Source organism: Sylvia atricapilla, chromosome 10 (assembly GCF_009819655.1).
Source record: "Sylvia atricapilla isolate bSylAtr1 chromosome 10, bSylAtr1.pri, whole genome shotgun sequence".
Taxonomy (NCBI): Eukaryota; Metazoa; Chordata; class Aves; order Passeriformes; family Sylviidae; genus Sylvia; species Sylvia atricapilla.
The window spans coordinates 22,062,021-22,077,563 of record NC_089149.1 but is presented as its reverse complement, the minus strand read 5'-3'; the positions used below and the strand labels follow the sequence as shown (position 1 = coordinate 22,077,563).

Sequence of the window (15,543 nt, the reverse complement as noted above, 5' to 3'; positions counted from 1 at the left end):
ATCCCTGTAAAATACTGTTAATTTGTAGTCATCCGTATGGGATCTTCATACTGAACACAGAGCCTGTGAGAAAAAGGCTGGACTTTGCTTCAGAGGATGAGCCACTCTGAATAACTGTGTCAGGGGCTGGGGAGAGGAAGAGGAGCATTAAGAGGTAGCAAAGCTCTTCATCATATATGGGCCCTGCCAATGGGATTGCTGCTGAGGAGACAGGCTGTGCCTTGGGGAGAGCAGGTGACTCCTGGGGCAGGGAAGCACTTGGAAAGCACCTTCTGGATCATTTGCAGCCTGTTGCAGAAGCAGCTTCTGCTGAAGACAACCAAAAGCTTCCCCCTGCAGTGCACTTCTGCATGCAGATCTGCACAGACAAGGATAAGACCTTTTTTGCATATTAGAGGCAGCCTTTTTTTTCAGGGAAGGAGAGAAATACGGTCTCAGGGCCGCAAGAGCATTACTGTTTCTTACTGGATTCTTTATTAACTGCTTGTTGACTTGGTCTTGGAAAACTTTTTAAATTACAAAATGCCTTCTTAAAAATATTTGGGGGGATGTTTTCTTAAAACGTTGTGGAATTCCTCTGCAAGGGCTGGGTTTTACATCCTAATGAGACTAAAGCTCTTGTCTGGAAACAGGAAGATTATGTTTACTTTTGAGCAGATTTTTTAGAGCTTTATGGAGAGCGTGATAGGTCCCTCTCCCATGTGGGGATTTTGTGCAAATGGAGATCTTTGAAGGGGATGTCTTTGAAGCGAGCATCTGCCATTCCAAACTGTGAAAGGTGCTTAGACAAAAATTTATCTGCTCTTCAGAGAAATCTTATCCTAAGGACTTAGTTGGAGATGGCACTCATGGCATTAGATGCAACGAGGCATGACTTGCAAATACTAACCTATTAAAGCAATTAATTCATTTCCTCCAACAAATGATATGATTAAAAATGTGCCTAGGGAATGCTATAAATATACATCCATGACTTGACTTTTCTTCCCAGGAATCTCCGGCTAATCCCTAGTGAATAACTTGTCTCTAAACTTAAACTATCAAATGAAAATGAACAGCCATATATTTTAAACTATTGCTTTTTATTATAATTACACCGGAGCACAAATAAATAAGCACTAAATTATTGTAAAATATTGTCAATGCACTAAAGAAAGCAGAATTGATCTTCAAACAACATCTTATTACTTCAGAAGTATCAAAGTACATTTAATTACATCTTACCTAAAAAAATCACGTACAAAAATGAAAAGAAAATTAATATGTATTTATACTGTGTATATAGAAACGGCTAATAATATATGATTACAGTTAGCCTCTAGCTACTCCTTAGTCCTACACAATCTCAGGCACATACCTGACAATTTCTAATGAAATATAAAAAAAAAAAAAAAAAAAACATGACATTCAGTTTCAAGATATTGGTAAATGCATTACATTGGAATGAACACAGAATGATTTCATTTTATAAACCCTGTCATTTAAAAACATAGTGCCATTGTCCACTTAAAAATAAACAACCCAAACCAAAAAACCCCATACTATTTTATACCATTTGCTTTAATTTGTCAAAAGGAGCGATAAAGTAGACATACATTGGCTAATATACGTAAACACATTTTTAGTGCAAGAATAACAAGACCTGTGACTTTACTGTGCTTTCTTGAAATCACAGTGCACCTTACACAAATTGCTACACTATAATGTTTAACTTCAGGAGTTTAAAGCAAAATAAGTGCATACCAAACAATTTCATATATACAGTCTCCATAAGTGTGTGTATATATGTGATCTGTATGTATATACAGATTGCATATTTATACAGACTACAGCTTTAATGACCGTGTGTAACTAAGCACTGTCATTCACCCTGTGACACAGAAGCTGCTGAGACAAGAGGTGATGTAGGAAATGTTTGACAGCATTCTGATGGCAGCTCTCGGCAGGACCATGTGCCTTTTACTGGAGCCGTGGGGTGGGCCAGCAGTCAGGGGACAGGGCGGTGGCTGTGTCCTGCTCTGGCTCTGTCCCTGACCTTTGGAAACTACTCCACCTGAGCCTCACGTCCCTCCTCAGCAAAACAGCTCTTGCAAGCATGAGGTTTATTTCACATTTCTAAAGTGCTTTGAAGGTAAGTGCTAAGTTATATTTTACTTTCTCATGTTGTCGCACTTTAAAACAAGAAGCCATTGTTTCCATGGGATACAATGGAGGTCTGGAAGCACGTGGGCAGTTACTTAGGAAGGACAACATAAACAGTGTTGAGCAATAAAAGCAAAACAAGGAGTTTGTGGTGGGCTAAGTGTACAAGCAAGTCTGCTTAGGACAAGAATGCTTCAATTCCCTGATCATTATTCCTATTACGTCTGGCTATGGAAAGGACACGGTATGAACAAACACTACCAAGCACAGGACTGTTGACACGGACACTGCCTTCCCCCAGCGGTGTGCCCAGGGTCGGGGCTGCCAGCCACGCTCTGGCAGCGTGCCTTTGGAGGAGCTGCTCCAGGAGGAAACGGGGAGGAGAAGGACTGGCAGAGCTGACTGAGCGCCGGTGGGCGTTTTGTCACCAGTGGCTTTGTGCAGCTGGGGGAAAGGGCTGAGCTGAGCATTTCACACATGGATATGGAAAATTCTTCTCTTGCCACATTACAAGGAAGACAAAGCATGAACACTTGCTGAATAATGAACCCGTTATCTCAACAGATTCCTCATGACCAACAAGTTGTCTTCTTTCCAGCGGATTCTGGTACTTTGTGAGATCTCTGGAGTTTTTCTTCTGCCATTTTCTTTCTTTTAAAAAAAGACAATAAGCAGAATAAACAGTTGATGTCTTTGGGATGTAACATGTTCAAAGATTCCCTCACAGCTTCCGGGTTTTTCTCATGTCTCCTATCATTTTGGCTGTGAGGGGGTCTTCAAATCTGCATTTCAGCTCTGTACCTATTCCAGCCTTTGTATAATCATAACACACCAATATTTAACGTATGTGGATATACGTATGCACACATCTATGGGCATATATAGATACATGCGTATATACATGTATATGTGTGTACACATATGCATATATATGTATACAATAATGCTAATATACATACACACATATAAACACACACTTCATCTTTTACAGAAATCTCAGTTTGGACATCAAAATATACATTAGTTAATTAGTTATAAAATATTTAAAAACTTTATTTTAGAGGCTGAAAAGAAACTACTACTGATAAAACATTACTGAAACTCAAACTTTAGCAATATAGATTACAAAAACCTTCTAAAATTTGTTATTTTTGGTCTTTTTTGATCAGCAATTACAGCTGTGGCAATGCTGTCAATATAATTTTAAAGAAAAGCCAATATAACAAGAAGTTTCAAACAACACACCTTTTCTTCTTGGCGAATATAACATTAAAATGATTGTTTTAAAGAGGGAATTTTGTACTACCAAATTTCAGACACATAGATAGAAATTTTAATATACAAAATATATGCCATAGATCTTTTTTCCCCCCCTACTCCACCGCAGTACAAGTTTCCCTCGTCCTCAACAGATCCTTTTGGAAGATATTTCACCACACAGATTTCACCCTCATAATCAGTATAAGCCATCTCTTTCTCCCGTTAAAACCAGGAGGTCATAATTCTTTGGTCATGACATAATATTCTGTTAAAATGGGTGTAATATAATACAGGATTGCAAGCCAATTCCAGAAGCAGCCAGGAAGAAGAAATGGCATAGCCGGGAGAACACGTTATGTGGGCTTCTGCTTCAAAACCGCATGAAATCAAGAGGGATTTCCCAACAGCCTTTCAAGGGGTCTGAAATCCAGCCCACAGAAACAACACGAGGAAATCTGACACAGCGTGAGGGAGGATGTGCTGCTGGATTTAAAAATAATAAACATGTAAACATATTTTGTCGCCTTTATCATCTGGACCGTCGGTGAATGCGGACAGGGACGGCGGCTGCAGTGGCACTGCCTCAACCCGCTGAGCGACCAGCTCTCTCTGCCAAGGGCTGCACAATGCTTAGTCACAGTGAACCATGGTCTCTGCTGATCAACGGAACGTCATCAAGGAAGAGATCCTGTCCCAGGCTTTGCTGCAGAAAATTTAGTTCCTCGGCCAAATCATTTTAGTAACTGGTTCATACAAAACCAAGGACAATTTATCTGGTTGCCATTACGGGAAAACAGATGCAGAGCAATGAGTATTTTAAATGCAACTTGGGCACCCACACTGAGCACTTGTATTTTTGGTGCTTGCAGGTTTGCTGTTTCCCACCAGAACTCTCTCCTTTGTCCATCCCACCCCCCAAGCTAAGGACATCTAACAAGTACAACTCTAGTTATCTTCTACAGCCCTAGCACTGAGTTGTTTCGTACATCATCCTCTCCAACAACACGTACAACCACATGCTTTTGTACAGAGGCCACGTCTAGGCAGGTCAGAGAAATGAAAAGGTGGCGGTGGGAGTGGGGGTGAACAGTAGAATAGAACATAGAAAATAGGTAATAAAACAGTATAACAGTAACATTATATAGTAAAATTCTCCATAAATTTTTGATTTTTTTAATATATATATATATTTATATATTTAAACAGTGTATTAGTTTGGGTGTTTTCAATATATCGGTGAAATATTTACATTATGATATCTTCTGGATCCAAAAAAATCCTGGATAAATATGTATGCCTTAATCCAGTCGGAAACTTAAATCTTTCACTTGATTGACAAGTGAGCACTGTACCAGTGTGTTTTTTCCTAGGAAGCTCACCACCTGTAGGTAAGTCTTAGGTTAGAGCCTTTGCCTTTTAAAGCAAGCAGGCTACCTGTCCGTGGTGCCACACAGTGGAGCAGGCATCCTCCACAGATCTGTCAAATTGCAGTGTCCCAGAAAACAGTTTGTTGTTTGGAATAAGGAGGAGGGCTGTATTTCTTGGTCCCGGCATTCTTTTTCCAACTTGGCAAAATAGGCATGCTGTCCTGTTTGCAGAGTCCTTTCTCTGATTTCTGTCGAGCTTTGATCTCTTTGCAGAGGCAACGCTTTTTTTCAATCATGTCCAGCATCGTATGGTCCCCTTGCAACCACTGCATACACGTCACCTATTGGGGGAGGTGGAAGGAGGAAGAAAAGAAGGGAGGGGGGAGGGAAAGAGGGGAAAAAACCCAAATAATCTTGGTCATAGATTAAATATTATTTTTCTTTGCAAAGTTACCTTATTCTTATCTGAAACACTGTAATTTTTTGAATAAAAATCTATACGCCAACAACAGAAGCAGAGTTAGCCTTTACTTTTAACTACTTCTTTAAAAAAGAAAAGGGTAATAGAAGATCCCTGTTTTAACTTCTCCAGAGCACTAAAATCTAATAAAGATAAATCGTTTTGGCTATCTTGCACTGGTTGGATTTTAAATGATAGAATAGATTTTAAAAAGACACATGGATCTTAACAACATCCTTAAGTGGTGGAAATAAAAAATTCTACACACTGAAAGCAATGTTTTATATTGCTTTCCAAATCCAATCTGTCACATTAAAAGCAGGGTGTTAACATTTCTGAGTATCAAGCTAAATATAACCTCTAAATTTTATTAAAATGATTTAATGAACTCCATGCAAATGATATAGATTAACCTATCCTACTCTGTGATATTTCATTAACGGGAAGGCACCAAGAGTTAAGAAACTCCACGTTTTCATGCATGTGGAATACTGGAAAATGTGATCTTGATCCAAAAGGGGAGGTTAGCATATGTTTAGTTGTAAGTACATGTCACAGCCCCTCTGAAGCTGAGAACGTGACTTCATTTGAGTTCAGTGGGGAGTTCACAATTGAAAATGTGTCTTCAGAGGCTTTAGACTGGAACAGAAATCACTAATAGTAAACTCTTCTGAAAGGGTTCATTTGTTTTGGATATCACTGTATACCTGCGGCTCAGGAAACTTCCTCTGAGCACTCACTTTGCAAATTTGAAGTGATGTCATGAGTGTCCCCACATTTATTTCCCAAGAGTTGAGTAGTTGTGTGTAAGTAAACACACACAGTACATTCACAGGGGCTGTCCAGGTACATCTCTGCTGTTGTCATGAAAATGAACATGTACAGCAATATTTTGGCAGAGTTTGCGGTTCATGAAGGAAATGTATCTTTATTATTAAGCATATTTGAATACACATAATAATGCCTATGCCTTTCATTCACAAATCTTAGAATGCCAAGCATGGGCATAGAACAAGTCCCTAGAACTTGGCCCTGGTTTGCCTAGGATCCCCCATAGAAACTTCCCTGGATCTTAGCTGATTTTTTTTTAGCTTGAAGCATATTTAGCATATTTATTGAAATCGATTAAGCAAATGTTCAGATTCATAGTAGAAAACAAAGCGAAAGGAATAAATTTAAGAAATCTTACTGGAAAAAGTAATAAAAAATTATGTACTCAAACAGAAAATAGAATACAGGAATGTCAGTATTTTTTGAAAAAAAAAAAAAAAAAAAACCAAAAACAAACCCAAACCAAAACCAAATGGGACAAAACAGGATAAAATAATTTTATCACAGAACCATGCTTACCTTATACAATATATAGTACTCTGAGTAAAAGAAACCTAAACCATAATATGGATTTTGTTCTTGGATGTTCTTATAAATTTTGAATTACAGGCGACTTATCTGCAATGTGTCCTCCTGAATGGCTGAGCCATTTCTTCAAGAATTCTGCTGTGCCTGCTCTTTTAATTGAACACTTATCTTTCATTTCAGGTGTGAACTAATGTTTACTTTGGTGCAGGTGGCCATGAGGCACAGCATCTTCCATGGCCATGAGACTTTCTCTCTATGGGTGCCCAAGCTTGGTCCAAACTCCCTGTCTGAACTGGAGATGCTCGCCTCCCACCCCTCGCCTCCACTCCACAGACCTTTGGAGAGGCTCTGCCTGACCCAGACTTCCTGCCACTCTGTTCACCAGTGGTGGGTCAGTACTTACACAGCAGAGTCTTCAGCTTGGCTGGGTCCTCCTCCAAGGGGAAGGACAAGGACACAGTCTGCACACAATTAATTACACAAATATTCACCAGCACAGCGGTGTCCACGCCGAACTTGACGACAACAGCGCTTGAGCACGGATTTCCTCTCGTAGGCAGCGGGAAATGCCTTCTCTTTTACAGCCCAGCAGTCCCAGCAGAGCGTGTGCCAGTGCCAGCCCCACACAGTGGTGTGCTCCAGCCACCCGGTGTCACAAGCAGCCCCCTCACAGCCCCCGTGGGAGTGTCACACCAGGCCAGCCCCACTGGCCACCGTGCTACACACAGCGCAGTGCCAACACCGTGCCCTGTGCCACCCCTCTCCTGCAGTCAGGGACGGATTCAAGGGGGCAGAAGCAGCACTGATTGACTTCTAACATGTTGATTTCTAACATGCCAGTTGCAACTTCCCAAAGATAGAAAAGGAGTTGTAGAAAGTATCAGTTACACAGACACTCTGCCACCCCCCTGCAAAACATCACCTAAAATAAACCAGAGAGTAGGCAGCTCCAAAATCTCTTTTTTTTTTTTTTTTTTTTTTTTTTTTTTTTTTTTTTTTAAATTCTGGCCACCATATTTTGTTACAGTTTGTGAATAATTTACTGTGAAAAATTTGAATTTTCCCACTTTCCCAGACACAGATTTTCAAGTCTGCTTGGGATTTTTTTTTTTTTTAAAGCTATTTTTGTTTGATGGCTAAGTCCTTCCTATCAGCCTCTTCTTAGTGTACTGTCCACTTGGCACAGTCCTCTCCTGGACCTGCATTCAGTAATGGTCTGTGCAGGGGAAACATGCAGAACTGGGATTGGCAAAGTCTTTTGCTAAAATACACCAAGTGAACAAATATGATGTTGAAATGCCTGGGGTAAAAAAAAAAAAAAACTTTAAAATAAGCCTGAATATTTAAGGGTTTTGTGGGGGGCTTTTTTTTTTTTTTTTTTTTTTACACTGTTTTGGCCAGTTGTTTAGTGTTTAGACAGACCTGGGAGGAAATCCCCACTGCAGATCAATGAACTACAGAAATGGCAATAACCATGTTGATGATTTGAAGTCCCAGAGTGTTAAATAAATTTTCAGTGTGCCCTAGACAAATAGCAGGCACTGAGGCTCACAGGCCAGGACTCAACCCCGGTGTTTAATCACAGTAAAAACCCTCGATGACTTCAGTAGGGCTACTGAGGTGTTTAAAACTAATGTGTTTAACACTGCAGTCTTAGGCCTAATCCTCCCAGTGACTGAACTGATGGCACTCACACTTAGTTCCAGCACTAATTTTTTTCACATCTTCCCTCCTTTCTGGCATTAGCCTGCTCCTCTGGTCATGCACCAGGCTGTTAATATCCCTGCTACATCATAACAAGGAATTTGTTCAGTGTGAAAGGCACAAGAAATAATGATGTTACAACCTAATTTATGGAAAAAAGTAGAGCATTCAAAATGTTTTACAGCTATACAGCTCTCCTGGGAAAGATCCCATCGTGCTTGAGGAATGGTGCACATACTGCAGCATGTCAGAGCTTGGCTACAGATGTGGATGTACACAGACAGGCACAAAATGCATCAGCACAGGAGGTAACAGCCAACAAGACAGAACACAGGAGAGGAAAACTTGGTTCTGACCAAAGAATCTTGGCCCAAAGCCTGAAGAGGGAAATAGGAGCCAGGAACTAAAGTTAGGGTTGTAAGAAGGCACCTCCTGGTGACTCCAGGATGTGTATCAGGCACTATGTCCCATAATACCCTTGGGATTACAAAATTTGCTGATTGCACATCAGTTTTTGTTTTGATGGAATTTTTACTCGTCAGGTTATTCAATGTATAAGACACCTTTTATAAAAGTTTTATTTTAAATCAGATAGAGCAAGAGAGTGAAGAAAAACAACAGGCAAAGGCCTAGAAATTTGAACATTCACCGAGGTGGTTTTGGAGGTAGGCTCAATTCCTAGCTCCTAAGTAGACAGTAAAAGCTGTGTGATAACCAGATATGTAGAAGTGTGACTGAGTGCAAGAGTAAACCAGGACGTCTGGCAAGTTCTTGGTACACACTCACCCTTTCATTAGTCATCAGTCTCTAGTTTTCCTTCAAAAATCTTCTTCAAAGCAAATGCTTGTGCCAAACTTGAACATCAACACCAAAAAGTGAGAAGCTCCTTCCACTATACAAAACAGAGCTTTTCCATACAGTTTTAATTACCAACTTCTTTGCAATCTTTAGAAGAAACCAGTCTATGTTGCCATCTTACTTTTACTATTTTCTCTCACTTTTCTGATATTTTTTATTCCTAAATCGTTGGAAGTAAATATTATTAAGATCTTTTATATACTCTTGGGTTCTATGTTGGTAGTGCCATGGAACAAGGGTAATATAAACTCATCTTCAACTAAGATAAAACAAATTTACATATCCTCAAAACAGTGCAAATTTAAAATCTTTTAAAGTAAAAATAAAAGATCCTTTCTGGTGGGTGTTTTAATGCTTTATGAAGGTCAAAGAAACCAGCTAGACAAAGTAGTTCCCTTCTCTGCAAAATGAAAATAGTAGATTTTTATGTGTGCCTATATTAGCAGTATATGAGGGTGACCTCATATCTCATCGGTTTGAAATTTCATATTATTCCAGAAAGATAATTAGCAGTCCCAATGGTTTCCAAATACATGTATTGCTTAAATTAGATTGCCCTGATTTAGACCACAGAAATGTCTTGGAGCAGAGGTTGGGTGGACAGAACATGTCCAGTTCAATCGCTCTTAGAGGCCAGGACTTGGAGCCAGAGGTCAGTACATGCCATAACTCTCTGCCACATCAGAATTTACTGGGAAAAGTGCATAATCCCAGGGAAAGCTCAGAACAAGCTTTGGGGAACAGACAGTGACTGACACTGCCAGGAAGGCCCTGGTGTCACAGCAGACTCTGTTTTCCATTGTCCCAGCCCTGTGTCTGCCTGGCCCTGGACAGCCCAGCCCTGACTGCTGGACACTGCTGGCCCTCGCTGTGCTGTGACACACTGCCCCAGCACACCCACCAACCTGCCCAAAACATGGGTGTTGGAAGCAAGAAAGAGAAATGTGAATGAGCACGCTTCTTTCCTTGCTCTTAACCAGGCAGGATCGTTTGGTTTGGCAGAGAGAGTCATAGTTACAGACAGAAAAAGAATGAAATACTAAGCAATGATACAATCAAGCAGCTACTGATGGAAACAACTTTATAGACAGGCTAGCTGCGCTCACCAGGTATAGAAAACGTCTTTTTGTGGATGAACATCCACGCTATGAAGTCAGACTCTTGGCCCCTTCAGGAACTGGACACTTGCTATAAGGAGTGCTACCAGGCAAAGTGCATCAGGACAGGCCCCAAGCAGGGCTGTGCAAGTTCCTGAACACATGAATGACACTGAAAAAAGACATTGGAAGTTACATATAAACCAAATGATCCTAGGTAGCATAGCCTTTCCAAATGAAAAGCGTGAGGGCTGAGAAAAGAAAAATCAATGAGCAGAAGTAAAAATATAGAGTGAAACATCCTCAGCACCAGGCCTGGGAGTCTCTTGGTTAGCTGTGAAAAACTTTATTTATTCATGTGTTAAATAAATAGTTTCATTAGTACATGGATGGATAATGCTGTCTCTTAGTAAAAAGACATTTTCTACTACAAAAGTCCCACACATATCCCCTTGTCTCAAGCCAAGCCCCAGGTAACCTTAGCCCTGAGCACTGGGCAGGCAGGAGACAAGAGGAGAGCAAGTGCCAGGAGCAATTCTGCTCCTCCAGTGTCAGGCCACTGGGGTGAAGTGTGATATGAGGATAAGGCCATGCTAATTCCCAGTGCTAAAAGGCGTGTCAGGAATCCTGCCATTGAAGGTGCACTATAACTTTTTCATATGAGTGCCCGTGAAAATATGTGCTGCTGAAAATGCCATGTGGGAGAAGAAATACCTGAAATATGGTATACAGGTCTTTTAGTAGTGAATACGTTTGAAAATGTTGGCAATTTTCATTCATTTTTGAGGAACCCTTTCTAACATTTGAAGTGACCACATGATATCTCATCCTCTGTACACGTCTGTGTCCAGGGTGTTCTTTCCTGGTGTATGAACTTTTAATGATCTAAAAAATTATCTTCCAGTAGAGTTTACCTGAGGGTTTTAGACAATACCACATCCCCTTCAGCTGTTTCTCCTCATGACATCTTGCCTGTTAAATGCTTTGCTTGCCTTGTTTTAACGCTGTCAGTTTATTTGACATGAAATCAAAAGCTCTGGGCAATAGGAGAGCCCCATCATCCAGTTGTATTTCCATAACTTTTTCCTAGTAGTGTAGGTTCCTGCTTATTGTGCTGAAATTCCATAAGGTCATGGGGCTGAGGAAGATGCTGTTTGCTTCTGGCCCTTGTGAGCATCTCCCTCTCCAGCTGGATGAGAAGAGGGGCTGACTCTTAAAGAATGGGGAAAACTACACCACACATCATGGCTGTCTTATATAAATATCCTTTTCTTTGTCAGAGCTGCATGACACAGATAAAATAAAAAACCCAACAGCTGAAGTGAGGCTATAACAAAGTGATCTTTAACACAAAATCTAATGAAATAAAAAAAAAGGCAGCAGGAGGAGATTGTTAGAAACTTCTCCTGGATCTGTAAGCAAAGTGGTCTCTAACAGTGCAATCTGTGTGCAGTGCTACACGTCATTCAGCAGAGCCAAGCATGCTGGTTTGTTTTGGCAGGCTGCAGTAAGTGAAGAAGAAAGGCTTTCTGAAAGCCACTTACCATCCTCTGGGAGGAAAAGGTACTCCCTCCCTCATGCCTGTTCTCAGACAGGAGTTTCCAAACTCAGTTTCCCACTGAAACTCTTGATGGCACTTTCTCTGGTGCAGATGGCTCCCAGCCCCCTGGCTGGGTGAGGCATTTCCACTGGGAAGATGTGAAATCCCACTCCTAGAAGCAGTCCTGTGCCCGGGGGCAAGCGCTGGAGGGCTATGTTAAGCAGCAACAGTGACTTCACTATCTGATACTCGGCTTGACGTGCAGGTCCTCTCAGCACATGTTCGCAAAAGGGGAGTTGTCCAAGGCAGGAAGGAGTTCAGGCAGAATCAGGTTTCAGAAAATCTGAGCAGAGAGATCCTCACCCATTTGAAGACAACAGGAATTTACCGTCTGACCTCATGGGTCCAAGAATTTGACTATAGTTTGCTTAAACAAACAGTAAAAATAACCTCAATAAAAACGATTTTAAAATACTTCAGAAGACTACTTGGAAAATTACTTTGGACAAGATTTCTTTTGCTACCTGTGAGCCATACCCATTGCACTGCTGTTGACTTCCAATGTTCCTTCCAATGGCTGCAAAAGTCAAGATGGAACTACAGGCTAAATTTGCAGTCATTCCCCTTTCTCTGGCAGGTATTTTGGAGGAATATTGCCATGAAAGACAACATAATTTGGCCCAGGGTAGTTACTTGTTCATACAGCTTGGTACTGCTAACCCATCCTCCTGTTACTGTCAAATTCAAAACAACAGTTGATTATTAATACAAAGGTGATTAAAAGTAACAGTCTGTTCAGGAACACGCAGGGCGTGCAAGGTGAGCTGTGAAAGCTGTGAAAGACACTCTCCATGCAGTTTGGAGTGCCTGGGAAGGCTCCCTGGGGACAGTGGATGGCAGAACTGCAAATTCCTCCCCAGGAGTGCCTCAAGTGTTTTCTAGAATCTTTCCTCTGACGCCAGCAGTCACATTAGAATGATCCTGTGCATTTACGTAGCCGCATCACAAGCACAAGTGCACACAAAGGTGTTAAGCACTACACAATCTGCCCTTTCTGACCTTTCACAAATTCTTCTTTTCAAGGGACACAAGACCAATCTCTATTTTTCCTCTAAGAACATGAAAAAGAATTTCCCCAACACACTAGTTTTTATTTCAACAAAATACGTAGGAGTGAACAGTTTGTAATCTTACTCTGTATATATTTAACATTAAAAGCAATCACTGACACCTGCTATTTCAACCTATGAAACAGCATATGCAACACATTTTAGGGCTCTTATAACATTGGAATTGCTGTGTTTAAGGTTTTGATTTACATAATTCTGAATTTCTACACTCCTGGAAGTGTATTATTTCAAATGATACTACTATAGAAAAAAAAATAAAAACAAGAGTCTCTGTAAAAACTGTAAAACTAGAGTCCGTGGAAAAACTGCACTATCACTCAATGTAATTATATGATACAGTACTGTAAAAAAACTATGGACACCTTTTTTCAAACTTAGAAGTCACTAAAGGACTTGACTACATTGTGCTGCTCTCTATGGCCTGACTAATCCACCACTTCAAAATGACTGACAAGATTATTTGGAACTCCAGGAACCCCCAAAGATTCAAGATTATGAGCAATTAATACGTATCCGAAAATTAAATTAGCAAATGATCAGAAAACCTTCAGCACCTCTGGTTCCAGACCTCCAGTTTCATGATTCGTTGCTTTCAATTACTAAATGTCACAGTTACTTTACTCAGAACCAGCCCTGCACATACTCTTATGCCTCAATAATAAAGCAAATTTTAGGTGACAAATTCACTGTTCTGCTTTCCATTTTCATGCTGGCAGTCAGTCTAGCTATAGATCTTTCTGACCCTGCATTATTATTTTATTTGGAAACATATTCTTTTCATTGAAGTTTTTTTAACACCAAACAACTGCCCAAAATCTACTGCTTGATCACACTCTGTAAATGCTTTCAAAAGAAAAGCCTGTACATTCACTGATATTGGGGATACTGTGGAAAGTCATCTCATGCATCTCAATGGATCATCAAAAGATGCATTCCTATTGGGATCATTTATTAAAAATCAAAACTTCATCTATGCCTTGGCTAAGGAATAAATGCAGAACTCAAACAATCCACCATTACACTTCCTCTCATTCACTAAAATGAAAATAGAAAGGAAAATACAATATTGTATTAGGTCAATCACAGGAGGGACAAAGGACAGACACCTTGTTAGAGCTCAGGGATACAGAGATCTCCTGTGTACTGCATTTTGCAGTGCAGCAGCTGCAGGACAATGCTCTCATGTCCCAGATTTCTTTGGGAGGTTGCTAACCCATTCTCTCCAGCATTTCCCTTTGCTGGAAGGTGCTGCTTTGGGGCCACAACTGCTCGTGAACCAGATTTTGCATAGCAGATTGGTTTGGGCTGTGACCCCAGTGGCCTCTGCCTTGCCCATGTCTGGCTGGCCCTGCCCACAGTACAACCCACCTGCAGTTCATGTTACTCTCAGTCATGGCAGCTTTGAAAAACTGCCAGATTTTAAATCTCATACTGAGGTGAGCAGTCCCCCCCTCTGCACCGAGAGGTGGCGTGGAGCAGTGAGAGCTGCTGGGCAAGGTCCTTTCCTCCTCTGGATCCACAGAGTCCCTGTGGACTGCAAAAGCTCTCATGTACAAGGGAGCTAAAGGCAGCAGGGTGACTGCTCTGAGTACTGCTTGGACCAAGACACTGAGAATGGAAGAATGAAAGTGAATGGAAACAAGACCATAACTTTGGAAGACCTAAGAACTGCAAAAAAGGGGACATTAAAACCTGTCCTAAAGTTACAAAAATGTGACATGTGGGTGCACCACAAATTCCATTAGCTTCCCTATTTTGTTGGACCTCGTTGTTTCCAAACTACAAAAAAAGCACATGACCTTCAGCACTATTTCTATTGAAGTGCTACTTGAACCCAAGATTTAACTAACTTTTATTGCTGCAACTGATGAAGAACTTCACCACATCTGTTTACCAGCAAAGCTCCTAAGTCGTTATATTTCTCTAGTACTTTGAAAAAAATGGGCAAAAAAGAATTTAAAAAATAAAAAATTTAAAATTAGGAAAATAATGCACGGAGTGAAAATGCCTCAGCACTGAAAGATGCTTTACTTTAAAGTTGCTTTACTTATGAGAAATTTTGAAATATGCTTTTACAGTTCTTCATTTTTGACAGTGAAACTAAGTCAAAGATAATTTTCTTAGAGTAAATGCCATTTCTCAAATATTGTACTGATTGCATGGAGGGAAAGATGCTCAGGAAAACATAACTAAAAACCAACACTGAATGTTCAGAGATGATCATACTCTTGTGGGTGGTAACAACTTCCTTGTAAAAATGTGTAAAAATGTTATTAAAAGACTTAATCTTCATTAATCATTTACTTCTAACTCCAATTTGAAGTGCAGTTAAACAACAGTTGCTGAGGTTATAAACCATACTGAGTTTCTGACAAATGCAAAGATGTGAGAACTTGCCTCAGTGTGAGATACCACATCTGATGTTACCTCACAGCAATATCATGAAATTTGATTTATAACAGGAATGGCTAAACTATTCAGTACCCATATCTACTATAGACATGATTTCCTGGCACATGGAATGGCTGAGATACAGCAAGAGACTCGGCCTGGCATCTGTGTGCTTTAGAAAATGGGATTCATTGGGTTCAGACATTCCCTGTACCTCTGTTTTCTGTTTAAAAGG

At 40.4% G+C, this 15,543-nt stretch overlaps 1 protein-coding gene across 1 annotated transcript in view; it reads right to left on the bottom strand.

The window, feature by feature from the left end:
- Positions 1 to 992: 992 nt before the first annotated feature.
- NYAP2 (neuronal tyrosine-phosphorylated phosphoinositide-3-kinase adaptor 2) overlaps positions 993 to 15,543 on the bottom strand; it is a 129,988-nt gene continuing 115,437 nt past the window's right edge. The window contains exon 6 of the mRNA XM_066326278.1: positions 993 to 5,110. Coding sequence (XP_066182375.1) covers positions 4,883 to 5,110 — 228 coding nt within the window. The 3' untranslated portion in view covers positions 993 to 4,882. The remainder of the gene's footprint in view (positions 5,111 to 15,543) is intronic.